Source organism: Martes martes (assembly GCF_963455335.1).
Source record: "Martes martes genome assembly, chromosome: 15".
In the NCBI taxonomy this organism is placed as follows: Eukaryota; Metazoa; Chordata; class Mammalia; order Carnivora; family Mustelidae; genus Martes; species Martes martes.
Genome location: NC_137903.1, coordinates 20,901,353 through 20,924,348, shown reverse-complemented (window position 1 = coordinate 20,924,348; position 22,996 = coordinate 20,901,353). Strand labels below are relative to the sequence as shown.

Here is a 22,996-nt window from a genome sequence, read left to right as displayed (position 1 = left end):
CTACTCTCCCTAGTGACAAATCAGAACCTTTAGATATCAACATTATGAATTTTAAATTCAAAAGACCTAGTCCCAAATCAACACTTTTTAATAAATCAAATGGAAGAGAATGAGATATTAGTCCTAAATCTGAATCAGTAATCTATACATCTAAAGAAATATATTCACTTGAAATTAGTCAGACACACCAGTAAGAACAGAAGTCACAATGGCGAATGATGACAAAGCCCCTCTAAGCACTGATCAAGGAGAAAGGTTCCCTGGCCTTGCAAATAGGTCTGTCTTTATGGAAGAGATGCAAATATCAAGCACTCTTACTCTAATACCATTAAACGTTTGAAGGATATAATTTAATGTCACTGTGCAAACTTACCATTATACCATAATCTCCCATGAGCTTCTTTACACAGAGAACACGTATGTGCTAGAAACTATCCAGCATTCTTGGCAATTACATTCCTCAGTGTAAATTAATAAATCAGCATTAAGCATTTCAAATGCTACTCTCATAAGCTTGAGTAACAAATCTCTCATGGTATTATTACCATGGTATTACCCAGTTTTTCAGCCTTTCTCTGGGCCACAGCAAATTAATAAGGAAATGCCACCCTATTAGGCAACCTGGGATCCATGCAACTAATCTTCCCCTTCTGTGTCGCTGTTCATCAGCAGCAGTTATTTATGCTTTAATCTGTTACATAAGAAAATTGATGGTGAAAATTCTGAATGCAATTAGAACCAGATTATATGACCATGGACTGGATTCAGTAATCCACAGGAGGGTTCCAATATAAAATATAAATGTAATCCTACCAGTATTCCATAATGATGCATGCTGCATCAGCATGCTAATGTTTATAAAGCTTTAAAAAATATATTATACAAACTTCAAAAATACTAATGACTCTGAATGTTCAGAAATAAATCAAATGTGTACTATGGGTCTCCCCAAATTTGGTATTTACCAATTTATTGGAAGATATTAGATCAATTATATCTATTACATCTAGTCAAGATAAAGAAAAAAATGTTACCAATATAAATTTATTTAAATAATTAAGCTTTTAATGTTTATTTTTCCTGTTAAAGTAACTTTTATAGGGGAAAAAAATGTGACAATATATGCCCAAGTTCTTGATGAACTACAATGTACCCACAAATTTACTATCAGAATGGCTGGTTATTAAGATGTAGTTCTAGGGGCGCCTGGGTGGCTCAGTCCGTTAAGCATCTGCCTTCAGCTCAGGTCATGAACTCAGGGTCGTGGGATCAAGCCCTACATCCGGTTCCCTGTTCAGCAGGGGGCCGGCTTCTCCCTCTCTCCCTCTGCCTGCTGCTCCCTCTATTTGTGCGCTCTCTCTGTCAAACAAAATCTTAAAAAAAAAAAGATGTAGTTCTATGTTAAAACTCAATTCCTAAGGACACTTAAATATTTTGTATAATGTTTTAAGATAAAATTATATTTTAATCATATCAGAAGCTGATTTTTTTTTTTTAAATAAAGAAAACTAAAAGCCTTCTATAGGGGCACCTGGATGGCTCAGTTGGTTAAGTGTTTGCCTTCATCTGGGGTCACAATCCCAGAGTCCTGGGATCAAGCTCAACATTGGGCTCCCTGCTTCTCCCTACTCCTCTGCCCCTCCCCCCACTCATGCACAAGTGCGTAAAAAAATCTTTAATAAAAAATATTTAAAAAAATAAAAGCCTTCTATATAACAGAGTTCAAATTCTCCCAAAAGGTCTAAGAACTGCTTAATTTTAGTTCTCAAATTTGATATATTAAAATATATGAGGAATTCAATTCCAGAATGTTTACAGCAACACATGTATAAGACAAAAAGACACTGAAAGACTGAAGCATCTATCGAATTTAGGATGGTAAATCATTATATGGATAGTGTCCAGAATTCACTGTAGATAATGATACTAAATCAGTTATTTCTGACTTAAAATTCTGTAAAATATTAAATTGACTTGATTTCAAAATAAGTATTAGATTTAAATACAAAGAGCAAATGTTTTTTAATGACAACATAAAATATGACAACTTCAATAGTGAAATAATTACCTGAGTTCTATGGTATGCCTTTTATCTCCAATGAAGTAAAAAATAAAAATCTTAAAAAAAAAAACTTTAATTCCTTAGCATTTCAAATGAATGTCTTCAACTTATTCACAGCAAAGCACCATTCTGAAACTTCAAATAAGAACTTAGTTTCTAAATACTAAGATCTGTCCAGACCAGAAGTAAGTAAGAGTTTAAAAAACAGATACTAAAATGAATGTGGGAACAGTCACTCACAGAGGAACATGAGAAGCAGGAAAGACAAGAAGAACAACACTAAAAGAAATATCCATCAAGAAAAAGACCTGGAAAAGAAACCAAAACTCAGAATTAAAGATCAAATGAGGTTTGGCAGGATTGGGGAGAGGGAAGGGAAGGGGATGAACTAACTAGAAATGCAATGAATATTAAGACAAATATAATTAAGACAACAAAGAAAATAAAGATTGAATGTAAGGTTTATACAAAAGATTGAAATTCACTGAACACTTAAATCAATTTATGAAGACCTAGAAATTGATACAGCAGACTAAAACTCAGTCAACAACCACCAACAGAAAAGTACCTATTAAGGAATTACCTAAACATCTAATTACAGAATGTTATTAAATATACTAGTTTTTTTCATATAAACAAACTGATTCAAAGCATGTCATGAAATAAAGGAAATATTAAATATTGGTACTTTTCCCTCAAAATAATGAAGAGAAATACATAATATATAAAATACAGTCATGCCTATATTAAATAATGGTAGTCTAAAAATGTACTTGAGAGGAGTTATAATTTACAAGTGATAAAGTATGGTCAAGATATTGAAGTTGTACTGATGAAGGTAAATAGAAACTGGAATAAAATGCTATACAAAAGTAGGTCCAAGAGAGATTTGTTTTAAAAAAGTTTGCTGTTGTGCACACCTAGGTCATGAAACTGGAAAATGAAACAGCATTACACATGGAATTAGAAAGGAAAGATTTTATATGATCAAAATGAAATTTTATAGTATAAATTTTTATCATGCTGTTAGCAAACATTATTATATTTCCAAACTGGTTTCTATTTTCCCCAGTTCTTACACTGATCAATATTGAGACACTGGAAAAAAGGTGACATTAACATTGTTATTAAAAATTACACAAGAGCTTCCAGACTATTTCTGACATATGTGCCAAAATAAACTGTTTCTTTCAAAAATAAGTCTCAGAAGTTCTGCGACTATGATATTAACTACATGGTCGTGAGTAGATTAATTTTAAGTCTTACAGATACTATTAAAATCTCTAAGACACTTTGGATAAGCCAATAATCAGTCTTTAAAGAAATGCAAAGCTAAATTAATAGAGTTTAACTGTATAGGCTTACACCAAAAGTACCATCCAATGTGCAATAGATTTTCAATAAAGCTCAATAAAATACATAAACTAAAAGAAACAAAAAAGCAGTATTATAAAAATGTACTTCATATGCATTAAAATTTCCTGATACCTCTTGATTTTTTATAATTCATTTTTCTTGAATTAGATTAGAATCATATGTTGGTTATGTTGACAAAATAATAAGGTAAAATTAGATTTTAATATCTCTCACCACAAGGAGTATCACTGCAAGGAGACTGATATACACCCATCTAAGTAAGTGTTCCATCTAAATACCACCTAACTTTAAAAAGGAGAGGAGGGTATTTTCTGTATTATTCAGTGTGAAAAGTTCACAAAATATTACCTATGTTTAATATAAAAATATTCCTCAAAACTCAATGCTACAGGTGAACAGCACTATAAAGAACAATGTAAACAATGTATGCCAATACACATGTAAATCTCAAAACAAATGGCCAGAGAAGTCATTGTAATACCATTTTTCAGATGAACAAAATTGATGTCTAATTTGTTGCAACGAACAGCTCAAAAAAAAAAAACGTAACAAAAAGCTCACTCTTGGGCGCCTGCGTGGCTCAGTGGGTTAAGCCTCTGCCTTCGGCTCAGGTCATGATCTCAGAGTCCTGGGATGGAGTCCTGCATTGGGCTCTCTGCTCAGCAGGGAGCCTGCTCCCTCCTCTCTCCCTCTCTGCCTGCCTCTCTGCCTACTTGTGATCTCTCTCTGCCAAATAAATAAATAAAATCTTTAAAAAGAAAAAAAAAATTAAAAGAAAAAAAGCTTACTCTTATACCTTATCTTCCCTGTAAATAGAGTCCAGATCTATAAGGAACACATAAAAAAAAAAGAAAAAAGAAAAAAAGCTGGAAAAATCACTAGTGCAAAACTACTATAAAAAGAATATGAGAGGTATTTTGAGTACCGAGAAAAATATTGTCTAATTAAGTGATGAACTCTTAGAAAAGTCTATAAAAAGCAAATATTAGAAACAAACTGTAAAAAATATTAATATGTTAATACTTAAGTATTACATCATGCAACAGGCAGTAAACATAAAATTAACTTTCAAAAGCTTAAGACATAGAACAAGTTACTGACAGAACCAAATAATATTTTGTTTTGTTTAGGGGATGCACCTTTATACTGCTCAGGCTGACAGAGGACAGAACCACCCTGTTCCCTGAAATACCAAGATAGCCAGCAAGTTTTGAAAATTATTTCAAGTGCAATATAATATTTAAGCAGAATAATATACCAATGTAAATGCAGAATGCAGACAATTATGAATTATAAAAGTAATATTCTTATTTACAATATGACCTCATACTAACGTCCCAATACTTATTATGCTCTTTGATTTTTAAAAAATTTTATTGGTAGTTCATATAAAATAGTCTCAATATAAAAAATAGTGATTCAATAATTATATATACAATAAAATGCTTCACCATGATATATGTACTACAATACTGAATGTATTCCTATGCTGTGGTTTTCATCCCATGTGGCTTATTTTATAACTGAGTTTGCACCTCTTAACCCCCTTTACCCATTTCACCCATCCTCCCCATATACTTTTATGATAAAATTAAATAATTTAAATCTAAATAAATGTCATTAAAAAAATTTTTTTAAGTAAAATCCAGAGATGTGGAGCTCGAACTCATGACCCTGAGATCAAGAGTCACATGCTCCACCAACTGAGCAGCCAGGAGTCCCTCATTTCCTTTTATATATGGGTCCCAACACAGAGACAGAAATGCCTAACCTAGCTAAGTTCTTACCTACCATATAACGTCTTTGCAGCAATTATCTCTCACAGGATAAAGAACACTAACATAAACATACACAGCCACAATAAAAATATTCCCATTACTATAGAAGAAAAGAGTTCTCGTAAATTTTTTTTTTTTTTTTTTGATAGACAGAGATCACAAGTAGGCAGAGAGGCAGGCAGAGAGAGGAAGGGAAGCAGGCTCCCCGCGGAGCAGAGAGCCCGATGTGGGGCTCGATCCCAGGACCCTGGGATCATGACCTGAGCCGAAGGCAGAGGCTTTAGCCCACTGAGCCACCCAGGTGCCCCAAGTTTTCGTAATATTTAAATAAACTCTTCATAACTTTGAATGAACAAGGCATCATTAAACATGTAATATTAAATACACCTATGACGCTAAAGCTGCCTACATGTACACTTAAGGTGAAATTATATATAAAATCATGAATTCATTAATAAAAGTAACCTTATTTATTTGTTGTCTTCCCTGTGCTAATAAGCAGTTTACATAGTGTCTTTTAGTCCTCAACAAGACCATGATGTGAGTTCTTTATTACAAAATAAAAACAAAACCTGTCACTGAAAGGTTAAATAATCTCACCTTTGGCATAATGAATGGAAGAGTTGGGATTCAAAGCAAGAACTGACTTCAAACCCTTAAATACATAGTGCTTTCAACTGATTACCTTCTCTTTAATAAGATAACACTGCCTTTATTTAGATCAGGGATTTCAAATTAAAAGGCCAGTAAGTAGGGTCTAAGAAGGTAGTACCGTTGACCCTTGAACAACATGGGTTTGAGCTGCACAAATGCACTCAGATGTGGATTTTTTAGTAGTACAGTATCATAAATGTATTCCTCTTATTTCTAAATGTTTTCTTTTCCCTAGTTTACTTTATTGTAAGATACAGTATATAATATATATAACATACAAAATATGTGTTAATAGACTGTATGTTACGTATAAGGCTTCCAGTCAACAACAGGCTATTAGTAGTTAAGTTTAGGCAAGTCAAAAGTTATATGCAGATTCTCAACTGCCTGCAGGGGGTAGGGGATGTCAGTACCCCTAACCTCAGTGTTGTTTAAGGGTCAACTGTATAAATAAGTAAAGAATATCAAAGACAACAGGGCAGTAAGGTCTATGGGCCACCTAAAGAAAACATCCCATCTAAAGGCAGTCATTGGATCCGTGTGACTCTTACTACACTAGACTACCCGGGACTTAACTACACTACCAAAAGCCAGACAGCTTTTCAAAAGAAGCTGATAATCCAGACTCTTCTTGTGACATATTTTTATTTTTAAATCTTACTGCATAGAATAAAATTTTAAATGATAGCAGATGCCTAATAAAACATATGTGAGACCACATTTAGATTGGCACAATGAATAATCCCAGAAGTATGCTAAGAGAGGCATATGATGTCAGTGCACTAGCATTTATAAACAGACAAGCTGCATCTAACTCTGAGAAGAAATTTTCCCACAGGCACCCTTAAAATCTACACAACTATTATAATAAGCACTCAAAAAATATTTGCTAAAGGAAAAGAAGGGAAGGAAAGAAGAGTGTTTAGTAATAAAGTCTTAATCAACTGTCTCCATCTTCTGCTAGCCTGGACTCTTAGACACAACTCTAGAGCATTACTACTATTAGAGCACTCCCCTAACACTCCAAGCAAAGATGAACAAATTAATCAAAAACCAAATGAGAATGAAGGAAACTTTATAAAACGGGGAACTGGAAGATTACTAATAAATGCACTCCAGCTTAAGAATATAACTTTATACTGAGAGATTGAGATTCTGGATATTATTAAATAGTGAAAGTTGATGGTGATTACACCTCTACTATAAATACTGAATACCCACCCAGCTGTACTTACTATTGGGAAAATGGCTCCCAAGAAAAGCCTTATTATAAAAACTATAATTCTACTGGAGTCAAATCAAAGAACAATCTTAAAGGAAAGCTTTTAATCTGCACAATTTCAGAGTACAAAATGTTTCCTCAAAAATGAAGACAGCAAGGTAACTGAGAGTGATATTCAGTAAGAACTAAGGAAAGAATAAATAGGGGCTTAGAGTATGTTACCTTCCTACCTCAACATTAATAAGCTAGATTAGGAGGTTAAAATGAAGTAGTTCTCAATTCAATTATCAAATCCTCACAAATAACAAGAGTGCACTGTGACTGTATCTTTTTATTCCTACTCCAGTGGAAACACAGATAAGTTCTCTGCCAACACAGAAAAGTCTTCATCATCTCCTCTTCTTTCCTATACAATGAAAAGCACTGTCAAGTGGCACTTTCTTAGTCTAAGATGGCTCCTTTCACAAAAAGAATCTACGCAAATACATTCTGGTATTCCCTATACTAAATGGTTTCTGGTCCCAACTCATAATGACTAAGATAGTTCACTTAAACTGATTCTACACAATTCTAGGTCTTTCCCGTATTCTCAAAAGGAGGAAGAAAAGGGACAATCCTGGGAAAGAGCGCATACTCTTGTTTTTCAATTTAGATAAACATATATTAGAAATGATGAAATTCCTGTACCACAAAAATCCATTTAATCTATTATTTCTTAAACATAATATAACCCAACTAACACATTTTGGGGAAAGTCTACCAACTTCATAAAGCCCTTTAGCAACTCCAACATCCATGTCTTATGCTACTGTATTTCTTGGCCTATGCCAAAAGTTAACCAGACTCAACTATATAAACTTATAACTTTAAAAATACCTGGACTTCTATTCATATACTGAACTTCTATAAATTATTATCTTCATAAACATAAATTTTAATAACATGACTCTAATGAAATACTGTCAAAACACATACTCCTTTCTCTATAACAAATGAAGACAAAAAATCAATTACATAAAAATTTTCTTAGCCATCTGCACAACCTGATTAACTTAATCTTATATCTAACAGGACTCTGGTGTCTTGAACTTAAAAGATATATAGACCAATCCTAATATAGACTGGTACAATTTTAGTAACTATGTAAATCACCTACACATGTCAAAACCCTGAAAAACAGTGGTACCTAAAAGGAGCTCATATGTAAACTAGAAAGGAAGTCACATCAGTGCAACAAAGCCTTTAACATACATTTAACTGCCTTTGTGTGTCTGGGTGGATATCACAAGAGAAATCCTTGGAGAATAAGACAAAGTTGGTGAAACTAGTAATTCCAAAAGAAAAAAGACAAGGAAAAAACATTACACTGGAAGCATAAGCTTGAGATTCAAGTAAAAAGAAATAATCATCAGAACAACTTCAAAGCTTTCAAGTTCAACCTCTGCATGCATTCTCTAACAACAAACAGTACAGAGATTCAAATGGGGTATTAAAATATGGGAAATACCAACAATCTGACCATTTTCAGTCTTTCTGTTGTGTTCCCACACAATGTCTATATGTGATTATTGCTATAAAAAAAACACCATAAATTTGTTTAAATTTCCCTCTATTGTAAGTATATTTAGAAGCAAAGTCTAATGAGGAAGCAGAGCTGTATCACTCTGTTTAATTAAGAAGTTGTCCTTGGATTCTAGAAAAACTGTTCTGTAAAAAGCATCATTATAAAAACTATCACTGATTTTACTATTTGCACAGAAGCTCAGTAATGAAACCAGTTTCATGGCATTTCAGATGAGACAAAAGTTAAAACAACAATGACCACAACCACAAAATGTCCCCCTGATGGTTAATCTAAGGATAACAAATGCAGTTCCAAGATAATTCACTTAGGGAATGGCCAGTAGGCAAGTTCTATTCCCAAGAAAATGTCAATAAATGAATCTTTTAAAAATTTAATCTTACAGCCATGAGCTACATTTTGAAGTCAGAAGAACTAAGCAGATCTCATAAGATGAGTTTGTTTAATCTTTTACCACCTTCCCCTCATTCACTACACACTGGAGATACTGGCCTTCATTCATGCTCTACTGGGCCTCAATCTTGACCCTTGAGCAGTCTTTCACAGAATGCTTTTCTGCAAAGTCTGCTGTGCTCAAGTGTCACCTGCTCAGAGAGGCCTCTCTGACTACTCTCTCTACAGAACCCTTGTCTGTCTCATTTATAGCTATAATCCCAGCAATTAGAACAGAGTCTGACACAAGTGTTCAGTAAGTACTTGTTAAATGAATTAATGAGCTCACACACAATTTCAATCACACAAAAACAAATCTGACGACAACTTAAAAACAAGTGTATTAGCAAAATATCTAATACTCAATTCCAATTTGAAGTCCGGGAAAAGGGAAAAAAAAAAAAAAAGGTCAACTTATAACATCAGATTCTCCACGTTTATTTGCTATCTGCTCTGGAGGGCATGGCAAGATATATCTTAATTCTAAGAAATCACAGCAAATACATGAAGATTCCATGTCATATTGAGTCCTCAAAGATCTGATGATTCGTAAACAAAGACAAAGGAAGTTTGGTATTAGCTTTAAAATACAGAGGTACTCTAATACATATACACAGAATTTTCAAGTATAATAATAATCTATAATATAATACTCAAAATAAGGTTAACAGAATTCCTGTTCTATATTACCAAGTCCTATCTATCACTGACTAAATAAAAATTCTGTTAAACACAGCCTAAACAGAACACCCGGAAATAACCATTTTCAGTGTGTTAAAAAAACATATATAAAAGAAAGTCTGCCAAAAGCGAGCCAAAGGCTTTTAAGTGCAGACCTCTAAGTACCTGGTTCTGGTAAGTACGCACTTTGTAAATATTACATCAACCATTACAATCTGTTTTCTTAAAGAGCATTAAGGCATTACATTTTAAAGAACATAAGATACTATGTAAAATAATTCCAAATTGGACCTTCCAACTCCTCCCTAGCATTAAATACTCTAACCAGGGAGCACCCATCCTACTTGCAAGTTAACCAAAACAGCTTTTATTTAAACACACTCAACTCAGTTAAACCAAAAGGATATCCACAAATCAACCAACCAACCTACAGATCTATCAGCACAATTATTCATTAAAGATAAACGTCTGAAACAGAAAATTATGGAGAACACAGATTTTCTTCAACATCTGCTACTCACATAAAATGCCTGGAACAAAAGAACCTCTGCAGTTAAAGTGACTTACCGTTACAGATTTCAGTGTCATACCATGATAGGTGCCCATAGTGTCGATTTTGAAGCCTTCCGTTTCTACAAAGAAAGGGGGCTTGCTATTAGATTTTATGCATTTCGTGATCAATAACAAACCTAAAGTAATAATCTGTGTTATCTAACAGTTTAATAATGTAAAAAAGCATCAAATGTACTATACACAGAAAATTAAATTACATGCCTGGGAAGATAAAAACTTTAAAAGCAGTACTAGTCCCAAAAATATATTCAATACATGCCAGTGGAACCACAGATAAGTTCAATTGTAGACTATTTCTACAATTGTGTTCAAAAGTTTTGATATTTTGGGAATATCAAAAATTAGACTGCATAAAGTACTTTATAACCTTAAATTATTTACTTCTAATACTCCTTCACAGTAGCACTAAAAGCTTCTAGTATCATGAGAAGGTCTTAAATTACAGAAAGTTCTGTTTTAAAATCACAATCATAGGTATATGATACATAATTTGTATAAAAGCAATGCTGCAAATAGTGATAAAGGTTCCAGGACAGAGTCTAAAAATGCCTTTCTGTAAAGGCATATTATATCAATACAAATATATTAAATATTTTACACATTGCAAGCTATATCTATCACAACTGCTGATTTTACACATACAGTGGAAAAGCAAGATAAACAAAATATGTAAACAAATGGGCATGGCCTGATTTGACCCACAGAGGATCGTAATTTGCCAAACCCTACTTTACCTTATTCGTTCCACAAGAAAAACTAGTGAATAAAAGAATGAACCACTGTATTTCTACAGCATGTATTCACAGGACATGCCTTTAACTAGTAAACGAAATCAGCACACAAAGTACAGAAGCAATATATCCTTTAATGAAATTTAAATGGAGAAGTTAAACTTCCAGTTGCTTCTACCTCATTTTTTCCCACAAATCAAGATAAATGAAGATCCCAAGAGAAATTACAATGACATTAGTACCACTTCACTAACCACCACAATAACATGGAAATGGTTCACTATTGCATTAGCCAGTATACCACGTAGGCTACCCCCAAATAAGCCCTCACATAGTTACTAAAATCAGTACTTCCCAATTTCTTAATGTATACATTTGCAACTTCAGAAACATGATTTGATATACAGAATCTCCAGTCTGAACTTCTGAGAAGCAGAATATTAAATAACGGGAAATATTTATAGATAGCTTATTATATACCAGTCACTATTCTAGACACACTATTAACTAGTCTAATACCCACAATGAAACTAAAAGATAGATACTACCACTATTAGTAGTATTGCAACGAAATACACGAAGAAATTAAAAGAGAATGCAGTTAATTTATTGAAATTCACGCAAAAAGTAACTGTGATACAGGCAATCTGAATCCAGAATCCATGAAGTTAAACCATGGGTTGGCATTCTTTTTTTTTTCTTTTGAGAGACAGAGAGAGAAAGAGCACAATTGAGCATGGGGCGGGGGGGGGGGGGGGGGGGGATGAGGGAGGGAGGGAGAGAAAGAATCCCAAGCAGGCTTCACACCCATTGCGGAGCCCAACATGGGGCTCAATCTCAGAACCCTGAGCTGAAATCAAGAGTCAGACACTTAACTGACTGAGCCACCCAGGCACCCCAAGGGTTGGCAAATTTATTCTGTAAAAGACCAGATAGTATTTTATGGCTCTGCAGGCCACGCAATCTCTGTCACAACTCAACACTGCTGTTACAGCACCAAGGAACCACAGATAATACATAAATGAATGCCACTGTGTTCTAGCAAAAGTTTATTTATAATATGCGTTGGGACAGACTTGGCCTGCAGATGTTTGTCGACACCTGCTCATAGTAAACATCAAGCTATAGTACCTCTCACATTCAGCACCACCACAGTAAGGGGAATATAAAAATTAAGTAACTTGCCTTCTTTTCCTTTGAATCTTTCCTGGTCATATCTGTTGTAGGCAGCTGGGATAGGCTGTTTGGTACGCAATGTGGGATCCTGCAGAAAAATTTAATTATGAGTTACATGTCAGTATTTTAAATTGTTACTTAAAACTCAGAATAAGAACCACAGTAAGTGTATTATTTTCTAAGCTTTTTCCTTACACTAGGCAATAAGACAAAAGTGGGGAGTCATTTGATGTTTATTTTCAAGACATTATTTACTGGTAAAAAATTATCATTGCATCAGGGACAAGAGCAAAGGACTTCAAATAAACTTGTATCATGGAAAAACACAAAACTGCAGAAACAAAATAGGTGTGCTTAATAATTTCACTCTTTTTTTTGTTTTAAGATTTTATTTATTTATTTGACAGAGACCACAAGTAGGCAGAGGCAGGCAGAGAGGAGGAAGCAGGCTCCCTGCCGAGATGAGAGCCCGATGTGGGGCTCGATCCCAAGGACCCTGGGATCATGACCTGAGCCGAAGACAGAGGCTTTAACCCACTCAGCCACCCAGGTGCCCCAATAATTTCATTCCTATTACCTAAACTTCTTCATGAAATAATAAACCCCCAACTATGAATTATTTTTAACAAAAAAAACTTAATTCAAAGCTTACTGAACTGATATTTTAGAGCATTTTAACAAAATTACTCTCCAAATTATTATTAATACTTAAATAAATATGACAACTATGACAATAAACCCATTATAAATGCACAAGATAAGACTGAAGCTAATAAAGATGTTACTTGTTAAAATACTTAGAATAAATTGTCAATCTAATGATGTCAACTTAATTCACAAATACCTTATCTAAAATCCAGTCTGGGGTGCCCGGGTGGCTCAGTCAGTTAAGCATCTACCTTAGGCTCAGATCAGGATCCCAGGGTCCTAGGACTGAGCTCCACGTTGGGCTCCAATGGGGGAAGCAGACTGCCTGCTGAGCAGAGAGCCCGATGCAGGCCTTGATCCCAGGACCCTGAGACCATGACCTGAGCCGCAGGCAAGAGGCTTAACCCACTGAGCCACACAGGCGCCCAAAATTTTTATGTATCTTAATGATTACAGAAATACAGAAAAAACTCAATCACAAGGATAATGGTTTAACTGTTTTAAGATCTGACATAAGTTTCCTACCAATGCTATTCAAATCAACCAATTCATAATTATAAGCACCCTATGTTTTACCATCACAGTATCTGTTCCGCTTTTTTTTTTTTTTACTCATCTCTATGTCCTACTAGACTTTAAGCTCAAAGAGGACAGGTATCTCTTGTATTTGTGTCAGCACACTGCCTGACAATAGTAGTTACCTAAATCCTTGCTGGAAAGTCAACTCAAAGTATTAACCTAAATATCAATAAAAGTCCCCTACCTCTTAATTAAATACCAATGATTTTATGAACAAGCAAAACTACTAGATCTTGCAAAGACTATTAGTGCTCTTCCAAATTTTAATATACTTAAAAAAAAACACTATATAACATAAAAACAATTTTATTTATATTTATTACCTTTGTTGGATCCTATAAACTAGCTGGAAGGATTTTCAACAAAACTAGAGGACATGTTTGAGTTTAAATATAGGCTATATGTCATACATGAAATTTACTTTGGAGGGGTCCTAAGTGGCAACTCAATGAGTGAGGCAGTCAACTCTCCAAATGACTGAAACTAAAGTACCATGAAAGAACCAATGATCTGTGAGATGAGGAGAAACACATTTAGCAGGAAGTCACAGATACCAATGATTTCAGAAAAAGCTCCAAAATGGCCTGTAACATTTATATCTCTAACAATGGTAATGATTCTCCCAAGCAACAACGAGTAATAGGTCTGTTACTTACTTTATACAACTTCTCAGAGGGCTTTTCCTAACTTACCCCTTTCAGATTCTAATCCAAGTACATCTCTAAGAACTATTGCTTTAGTAACTTTTTTTCTTGTTTTGGTTGCTTTTTTTTTTTTTTAAATAGTTACTGTTGTTGTTGGTTTATCTTCTGACTCCCTTTATCTACTTCTCACACTCCTCACCCACCCCCACCTCTAGTAACCACCAATCTGTCCTCAGTATCTATAAGCTTGTTTTGTTTTTAGATTCCACATATCAAAGAGATAGCAAGGTAATTTGTCTTTCTCTAACTTATCTTACTTAGCATAATGCCCTCAAGGTCCATCCATGTTGTCACAAAAGTCAAAATTAGGAGCGCCTGAGTGGCTCAGTCAGTTAAGCAGCTGCCGTGGGCTCAGGTCAAAACTCGAGGGTTGTGGGATTGACCCCGCATCGGGTTCCCTGCTCAATAGAGAGCCTGCTTCTCCTTCTCCCTCTACCTGCCGCTCTGCCTACTTGCGCTCTCTCTCTGTCAAATAGATAAATAAAATCTTAAAAAAAAAAAGGGTCAAAATTACATTATATTTTATGGCTGAATAATATTCTATTCTATGTATATACCACAATTTCTTTATCCATGTATCCATCAATGGACACTTGTTTCCATATCTTAACTACTGTAAATAATGCTGCAGTGAACATTAAGATGTTCAAGTTAGTTTTCAAGTTAGTGTTTTCATTTTCTTCAAATAAATACCCAGAAGGAGAACTGCTGGTTCATACAGCAGTTCTTTCTTTAATTTTCTGAGGAACCTCCATGCTGTTTTTCCTAGTGGCTACGCCAATTAACATTCCCACCACGAGTACACAAAGGTTCCTTTTGCTCCATATATTTGCCAACACTTACTTCCTGTCTTTCTGATAATGGCCAATCTAACTCGTATGAGGTGAGATCTCACTGTGTAAGCTTTAATGGCAGGGAAAATTTTCATGTATTTCAAGAATATTGAAGCAGGAAAAGCTTTAAAAGTACTAATTTAAGAACTTTAAGATGAGATGTTTTCAAAATTACAATACTGAAAAACAAGAGTCGTTTTCATTAAAAATAATATGTAAGCAGTAAAACATACCACAGGTGCTGCATTTGGGGCCGGTCGCTGCTCAGGTGCACGCCCTTCCTCTCTAGCTTTCACAGACTGAAGAATTGCAAAAATATTCTTGGAAAAATTCTAAAATATAAATGGATCTTAATCAGTCCACTTAAAATTAAGTATTCAAGGCAGTAAGTTTATTTAATAAATAATTTCAGACTTTTCTTCCTTTAGTTCTTCTCTACTACATCACTGAGGTGTTTACTATACACACAAATAAAAATCGAACTACCACTAAAAATTGATCCCCAAACCAAATATGATAAACACACTGTTACCCATTTATTTTTATTTTACTTAAACTGTTTAATTGGCTATAAATGTATTCATATTCTGCATCTATTCAAATACGTAGCTAGGAAACAAGTTATTGAAGTAAAAATTAGATTTGTTGTCATAAGAGGCTTCTTAATTTTTATTTTTATTATTTTTTTTTTTAAAGGGTTTATTTATTTATTTGGCAGACAGAGATCACAAGTAGGCAGAGAGGCAGACAGAGAGAGAGGAGGAAGCAGGCTCCTTGCTGAGCAGAGAACCCGATGCGGGGCTCGATCCCAGGACCCTGAGATCATGACCTGAGCTGAAGGCAGAGGCTTTAACCCACTGAGCCACCCAGGCGCCCCGACTTCTTAATTTTTAAAGAAATCAATTCTATCTTCTTCTAGGTATAATAAACTCTAGTGCTAATCTCAGATTCCTACAATTTATATGAGATGTGGAAGGTTTTTAAATACTCTTTGTTAGAAGTTATTGTATACTTTTAAAAGATTTTCAAATTGGGAAATATTTTTAAAAACTTGATTCGTGGCAAAATACCAGGAGTTAACCAACCACTGCTTTTGCACCAGCAGGACAGAAGTCAACATAGTGAAATGCAAACAAAGTCTTAATCCTACTATGAAAATCACTGAAAATGTATGAAAATCAAATCCCATACTTTAAAAATAATAAAGTATTGTGTAAGAGTCACTAATTCTAGAAGAATCCATGTTATCAGCTATTTTTGTGTGGTAAAATTACAGGTGATTATAATCTTCCTTTTAATGATCTCTTTTAAATCAACTTTTCAATAAGGAACATGACCTTATTTAAGTTTGTAAGTACATTCTTAATGACATTATAAAATTGGGTTGCTTTTTACGGGTTGCTTACAATAATAATATAATTATAAAGGAACATACTTATTTTTCTCATCAACTTTTTATTCCAGAAATTTAGAAGGTAAGAAGGCCCTAATCCCCGGTAATAATGAAGATCTATCGAAAATCATAGGGCCTATTAGGACTGAGTACCTAAAAGGATTTTTAGTGTTCAGAAGATGAAAACCATATACAGAAAGACTATCAATCAAAACAGTTGTTTCTGGTTTTTAAAAATGTTAATGCTCACAGAAGTAAACCAAACAGCTACCAAACAGTTCTTAAACTATAATTTATTTCTTAAATTATACTGTGGTAGCAACAACACTAACTTAAATTAGAGCACTAAGTTTTGAAATGATGGTAAAACCCTGCCACCTAGAGCTCAAAGAAAATTGTTCATCTCAGATTTTGAAAATTTAATGTTTGGTCTAAAAGTAAGATGGAGCACAGAAGGTATGTTTTATTCCTTTACTATAAGATTCAAATTTGGGGGCTATTATAATGAACATTGGTAGAACATTAGCAGGTTGTAATATTCAACTATTAGCCACATTATGCAGTGAAAATGAGTATCAACAGATCACTTTACTGTAAACACAAAAACTGAAGTTTATATCCTCAGATTTCTCTAGTTCTAAGCTCTGGGGAATAATTCCTAAACTTAACCTCAAGTACTTTGTAAAATAGGACAAACTACAAAAGGAGGAAAGTTCTTTCCTTCATATTACTCTTTTTGAGTAACGTGAATCCTACTAACATGGCAAAGTAAATTTAAGACCAAAATCCAGAATCTACAAATAAAACCAGTCTGTCTTGACCAAAGTTTAAGTTCACTTTCATTGGTAACCTCACATACTTCAACACTCTCTCAGAGAAAATTGGGAGGTGAGGGAAAGACAGATGAAAATATGCCAGTGAAAGAGAACCAAAGCAATCTTCTGGAGATGCATTAGGACACCAAATATCCAGTATCTTCCAAATTTTTATCTTTCAAAATTTAAAGTACACATCTCCTTTAACCAGAAATTTGCTTCTAGGAATTAATCCTTTTGTTGTATACACATAAATGCACAAAGGTACATGTACAAGGTTTTTTTAATGCATTACTTGTAATTGTGAATAGAGAAGGAAGGAGACAGAGAGGAAGGAAAGGAGGAAAAGGGAGAGGAAAAAAATTCCACAACCCTGTAACTACAAAAACAAATAAACCACCCAATGCCATTAATAAAGAATAAATAAATATTGCTACATCTACACAACAGAATATAATGTATAAAATACATAAATAAATGACTGCTGATTTTCATAAGCTCCTACTTTGTGGGGAAAAAAATTAGTTACAATATTAATGACCACACAGCTGGCCATCAACATTCCCTCCTCATTAGGTTAAAGCAAAAATCTCATCAACAAGAAAACTGGGCTATTCACTGGATTTACAAATGAGGTGCAAATCAAGAGGTTTGTACTGTGATTCAGACATTTTCATCAGTTTCTTTGGTGACCAACAACCACCACATGGTAAATACGGCCACTTAGAAAACTACATTATTACTGATCTTTCAGAGATAAAACTTGAAAATTGCTACTAATAGCAAATTTTAGCCAATTCTATAACCACTCACAGACAAGTTATACATACTCTAATGAAAGAGTGAAAAATTTTAATTACCTTTCCTGTGCTCTGTAAGATAGTTGTTCGTGTCCTCCATACTCTCTCTCTGCTGACAATGTCTCGTGTCACATCTACCTCAGCATCCACGAAACTTCTCTGTTTAAGGGCAGTTATGTCATCATCTAAGTCAGTCTTGATAGTAGATCTTTTCTTAGCCATGATTTTGGCTTTGATTGCAGCAATTTTTTCCACTGACATAGCTTCAGACAAAGACCTGAAAGTAATTTTCTTTTTTTAAATTTTCATAGCAAAGATCTCAAGCACATCATAAATATATTTTGTTACATTTATAAGTTCTTGGTAAAAATAACAAGTGGCAATAATTAAGATTTACTTATCTAAAACTTACATCCTTGATATTTAATAATCATGTAATATCAAGAGTCCATGTAGAAATATTACTCTATAAGCAAATCAGTAACTTCTTGGAAGGATCAATGCAACAAAAATCCCTGCACTTGTGTTTATCTCCCCCTTCCCCAAAGGCAGAACCCATTAATATAGCTGCTTTCCTTAACGTTTTCTCAGACTTTTATTTGCCAATGCCTCTCTATCCACACAAACTGTACATACAAACACACAAAAACACACCCCACCTAGGGGGGTTGCATGTGAAAAACTCATTCTGTAAAGAATTCAAAGCTTAGCTTTCCCTTGAAATTTCATTTCAAGGTGTCACACCTTCATAATGCATGTAACATACCCATTTTATACGTGAAGGAGGCTTTTATATGCCACATCAACATATATTTCTTTTACTATCTGTAAGTTAAACCATATTTTGCAGTTTTCTTTTTCTTTTCTTTACCTGATTTTCAAATAACAGGCAAAATAGCAAACATGGGCTGTACTTTGAGAACTATAAAAAAAAGACTTAACACAAAATATAAACTTCATTAAGATAAGTTTAGTGTTGTTTTTCACAAAATGAGAAAAAGAGTTAAAAAGGGTTTGGGTAGGGGCACCCAGGTAGCTCAGTCAGTTAACCATCTGCCTTCAGCTCAGGTCATGATCCTAGGGTCCTGGGACTGAGCCCCATGTTGGGCTCCCTGCTCAGCAGGGAGTCTGCTTTTCCCTCTCCCACTACCTCTCTCCCTGATCATGCTTCTCAAATAAATAAAATATTTAAAAAATAAAAATAAAAAGGGTTTGGGTACCTTAAGAGTTGACAAAATTATTACTCTAATCACAAGGTGACAATCTTGAAATATGTTTAAACAACATCTGGAAAAAGGACAGGAATGCCTGCAGGTTTAAATATGGTAGTATTATATAGTATACTAGTTTATTTATATAAGGTATGAAGGAACTTTATAGCAGATGCTCAATATACAGCTAGTATTTGACTCATTTTATATAATGCTATGCAATTTCTCCTTAAACTCTAAAGCAAACTAGCATAACTTAAATCAAACTAAAATACTTTTCTAAATCATAGTCAAATGTGAATTGGACCTTCAAATCATTGGTAGTTTTACTTCCAGCTAAAATGAAGTAGCAAGGATTGGATTAACTTCTCCTGCTTCCAAAGAGCCAGTCAAAATACATAAAAGAGTAGCTTACGAAATACCTGGTATCAAGCTATGAAAGACTATGATTTCCGACAAATGGAACCAAGATGAAAGTGAGCCCTACAAATGCTGCAATTTGCCGCCTTGAAAGTTTTCAAAATGGCAAAGGGAGGAGAATCTAGGCAAAACTCAGTGAATTACCTGATTTGAGAAATGGTGCTGAGAGTCCAGCAAAACCAAGGTGGCTGGAATTCATAGGCCTAAGTACCTGAGAAGAAAGAGCTGCAATGAAGATGCCCATCAAGTATTCTGGGAGAATACTGATCAGCACAGGACTATGAGAAAACAAAAGTTGGGTATAGAAACCATCCAACAGGATTAGAGGGGAACAATGTCCAGAGCTCACAGAGGGTGAGGAATAGTTCCTGTTCCTACTAGCCAAACTGAAAACCTCACATCCACTGGGCATTAGGTAGAGTACTCAGAATGGTTTTGTGTAAGCAGTGGTGGGGAATAATTACCCTAACTGAACACTGCTCAAATAACAAATCTTAAATCAAGACATAAAAGGAACAAACTGTTTCCAAGTGATTTAACTATATCCCAAAACAGTTTTGTAAAATACAAAAATATCTAGCACTCAATATGGTAAAATGCAAAATGTCTAGTATCCAAAGATCACAAAGCATGTAAGGAAGGAGGAAATGATAAGCCAGAATGAGGAAAAATCGAAATCAAAATCAATTATAAATTGACACAGATACAAGATCAGCAAAGACATTAACATAATTAATATAACTCTATTCCATATATTCAACAAATTAAATGAGTTATGGACTATATATTTAACGAACCTGCAGAGATTAAAAAAAAAAAAAACCACGATGGAGACTATAAACGCACCACAAATATAATTAAAGAAAAAAAAATCAGTGAACGACACAACTACAGAAACTATCCAGTGAATAGAAAAAAAAGAACCCAAATATTTTAAGAAACAAGGCCAAAAACTTTCTGAATTCAATAAAAATTATGAACACAAAAATTCCCTCCAAAAGCTCAATGGACTTCAAACATAAGAACCATGAAGAAAAGGCCAAGTTATGTGATAAACAGCTCAAAACCTGTAATAGAGAAAACTTTTAAAGTACCCAGTGAGGAAAAAAAGGATACATTTCATAAAAAAATTTAAAAACTTAAGAAAATGATGACAGCAGACTTCTCATCAGCAACAATGCAATTGAGAAAGCAGTGGTATAACATTTAATAAGTACAGATGGTCCTGACTTACAATGGTTTGATTTATAATTTTTCAACTTTACAATGGTATGAAAGTGATATGCATTTCATAGAAACCATACTTGAAATTATGATCTTTTCTCAGGTTAGCGGTATGTGGTACAATGCTCTCTCATGATGCCTGGCAGTGGCAGCAAGCTACAGCCCTCAGTGAGTCATGCAATCACCAGAATAAATAATTAATACACTTAAAATTAATTCTGTACCCATACAACCATTCTGTTACATTTTTGGTAAGGCATTCAATATATTACACGAGATATTCAATACTTTATTACAAAATAGGCTTTGCGTTAGATAACTTTGCCCAACTACAGGCTAATGAAAGTGTTCCAAGCATATTTAAAGTAGCCTAGGCTAAGTTACGATGTTTGGTAGGTTAGGTATACTAAATACATTTTTGGTTTACAATATATTCAACTTAGGATGGGTTTATCAGGATGCAACTCATCTTAAGTCAAAGAAGACTTGTACTTAGGATGCCTGGGCAGCTCAGCTGGTTAAGTGTCTGCCTTTGGCTCAGGTCATGATCTCAGGGTCCTGGGATCAAGTCCCACACCAGGCTCCTTGTTCAGCAGGGAGCCTGCTTCTTCCTCTGCCTGCTCTGCCTGCCACTTCTCCTGTGCTTATGCTCTCTCTCTCTCTCTGACAAAAAAATAAAATCTTTAAAAATAAAAAAATTTTAAAAAAAGGAAGACCTATACTTAAAAAGATGTAACTTAAAAGGCACCTAGGTGGCTTAGTTGGTTAAGCATCTGCCTTTAGGAAAGAACATGAATCCAGGGTCCTGGGATTGAGGCCTGGGTTGGTGTCCTTGCTCAGCAGTGAGCATGCTTCTCTTGCTCTCTCTCTGTTCCCCCCAATCATGCTCACTTTCTCTCTATTTCTCTCAAATAAATAAAATCTAAAAAAAAAAAAAAAAAAAAAGGAACTTAAAATTTAATATCCAGTAAAAATTCCTTTTTAAAAAAAGGCAAAATAAAGGCTTTTCAGCAACACAAAAGTTCAAAGAATTAATCACCAGCAGATTTGCACAAAAAGAAATGTTAAAAGAAACCTTTCAGGAACAAGGAAAAAAATAGATAAATAGATCTGAACAAAGAAATGAACAATGGAAATGGTATCTGTAAATACATAAGATTTTCTTCTTGGGGCACCTGGGTGGCTCAGGGGGTTAAGCCTCTGCCTTCGGCCCAGGTCGTGGTTTCAGGGTCCTGGGATCGAGCCCCGCATCGGGCTCTCTGCTCGGCAGGGAGCCTGCTTCCTCCCCTCTCTCTGCCCACCTCTCTGCCTACTTGTGATCTCTCTCTCTCAAATAAGTAAATAAAATTAAAAAAAAAAAAGATTTTTTTCTTATTTAAAGCTCTTTAAAGGATAACACTTTAAAGAACAATGCATATTGGTGCTTACAACACAGTATAAGTGTATCATTTTAAGGTTCCCATACTATATACATGAAGTAGTGAGTATAACACTTCCGGATAGACTGTGATGCTATAAACCATACATACTAAAAGCCCTAAAGCCCTAATAACAAGACAGTTATAACCAATAAGCCAGTAAGAAAAAATAGAATTATAACCAATATTTGCTTATTCCAAATACAAAGCCCAAAAACAGGACAAAGAAAAGACAAATAAAAAACGAAAAGCAAGGGGCGCCTGGGTGACTCAATCGTTAAGTGTCTCCCAGGGTCCTGGGATGCTCAGCGGGAAGCCTGCTTCCCTGCTTCTCCTTCTCCCACTCCCCCTGCTTGTATTCCCTCTCTCGCTGTCTCTGTGAAATAAATAAATAAAATCTTAAAAAAAAAAAAGCAAAATGGACTAAAACTAACCGTATCAATAATCACATTAAGTATAAAAGATCCACACATACAATTAAAAGACTTAAACTATAAAGACACATAGATTAAAAGTAAAAGGATTCCAGTTTTCAGTTACACAATATGAAAGAGCTTAGGGCTATGAACTATACATTTAAAACTACTACAATGATAAATGTTATGTAATGTGTTTTTTACCATATTTTGTTTTTTAAAGTCAAAGAATAAAAACATATACTATGGTAATAACGTAAGCCAAAA

The 22,996-nt window shown here is 34.4% G+C and overlaps 1 protein-coding gene across 1 annotated transcript in view; it reads right to left on the bottom strand.

Annotated features, from left to right (window-relative positions):
* The window catches only part of CDC73 (cell division cycle 73), a 119,011-nt gene that overhangs the window by 76,818 nt on the left and 19,197 nt on the right, over positions 1–22,996 (bottom strand). Inside the window, exons 7-10 of the mRNA XM_080824367.1 lie at positions 18,101–18,317; positions 15,266–15,364; positions 12,278–12,356; positions 10,356–10,420 (exon numbers count right to left, since the gene is read on the bottom strand). Coding sequence (XP_080680493.1) covers positions 10,356–10,420; positions 12,278–12,356; positions 15,266–15,364; positions 18,101–18,317 — 460 coding nt within the window. The remainder of the gene's footprint in view (positions 1–10,355; positions 10,421–12,277; positions 12,357–15,265; positions 15,365–18,100; positions 18,318–22,996) is intronic.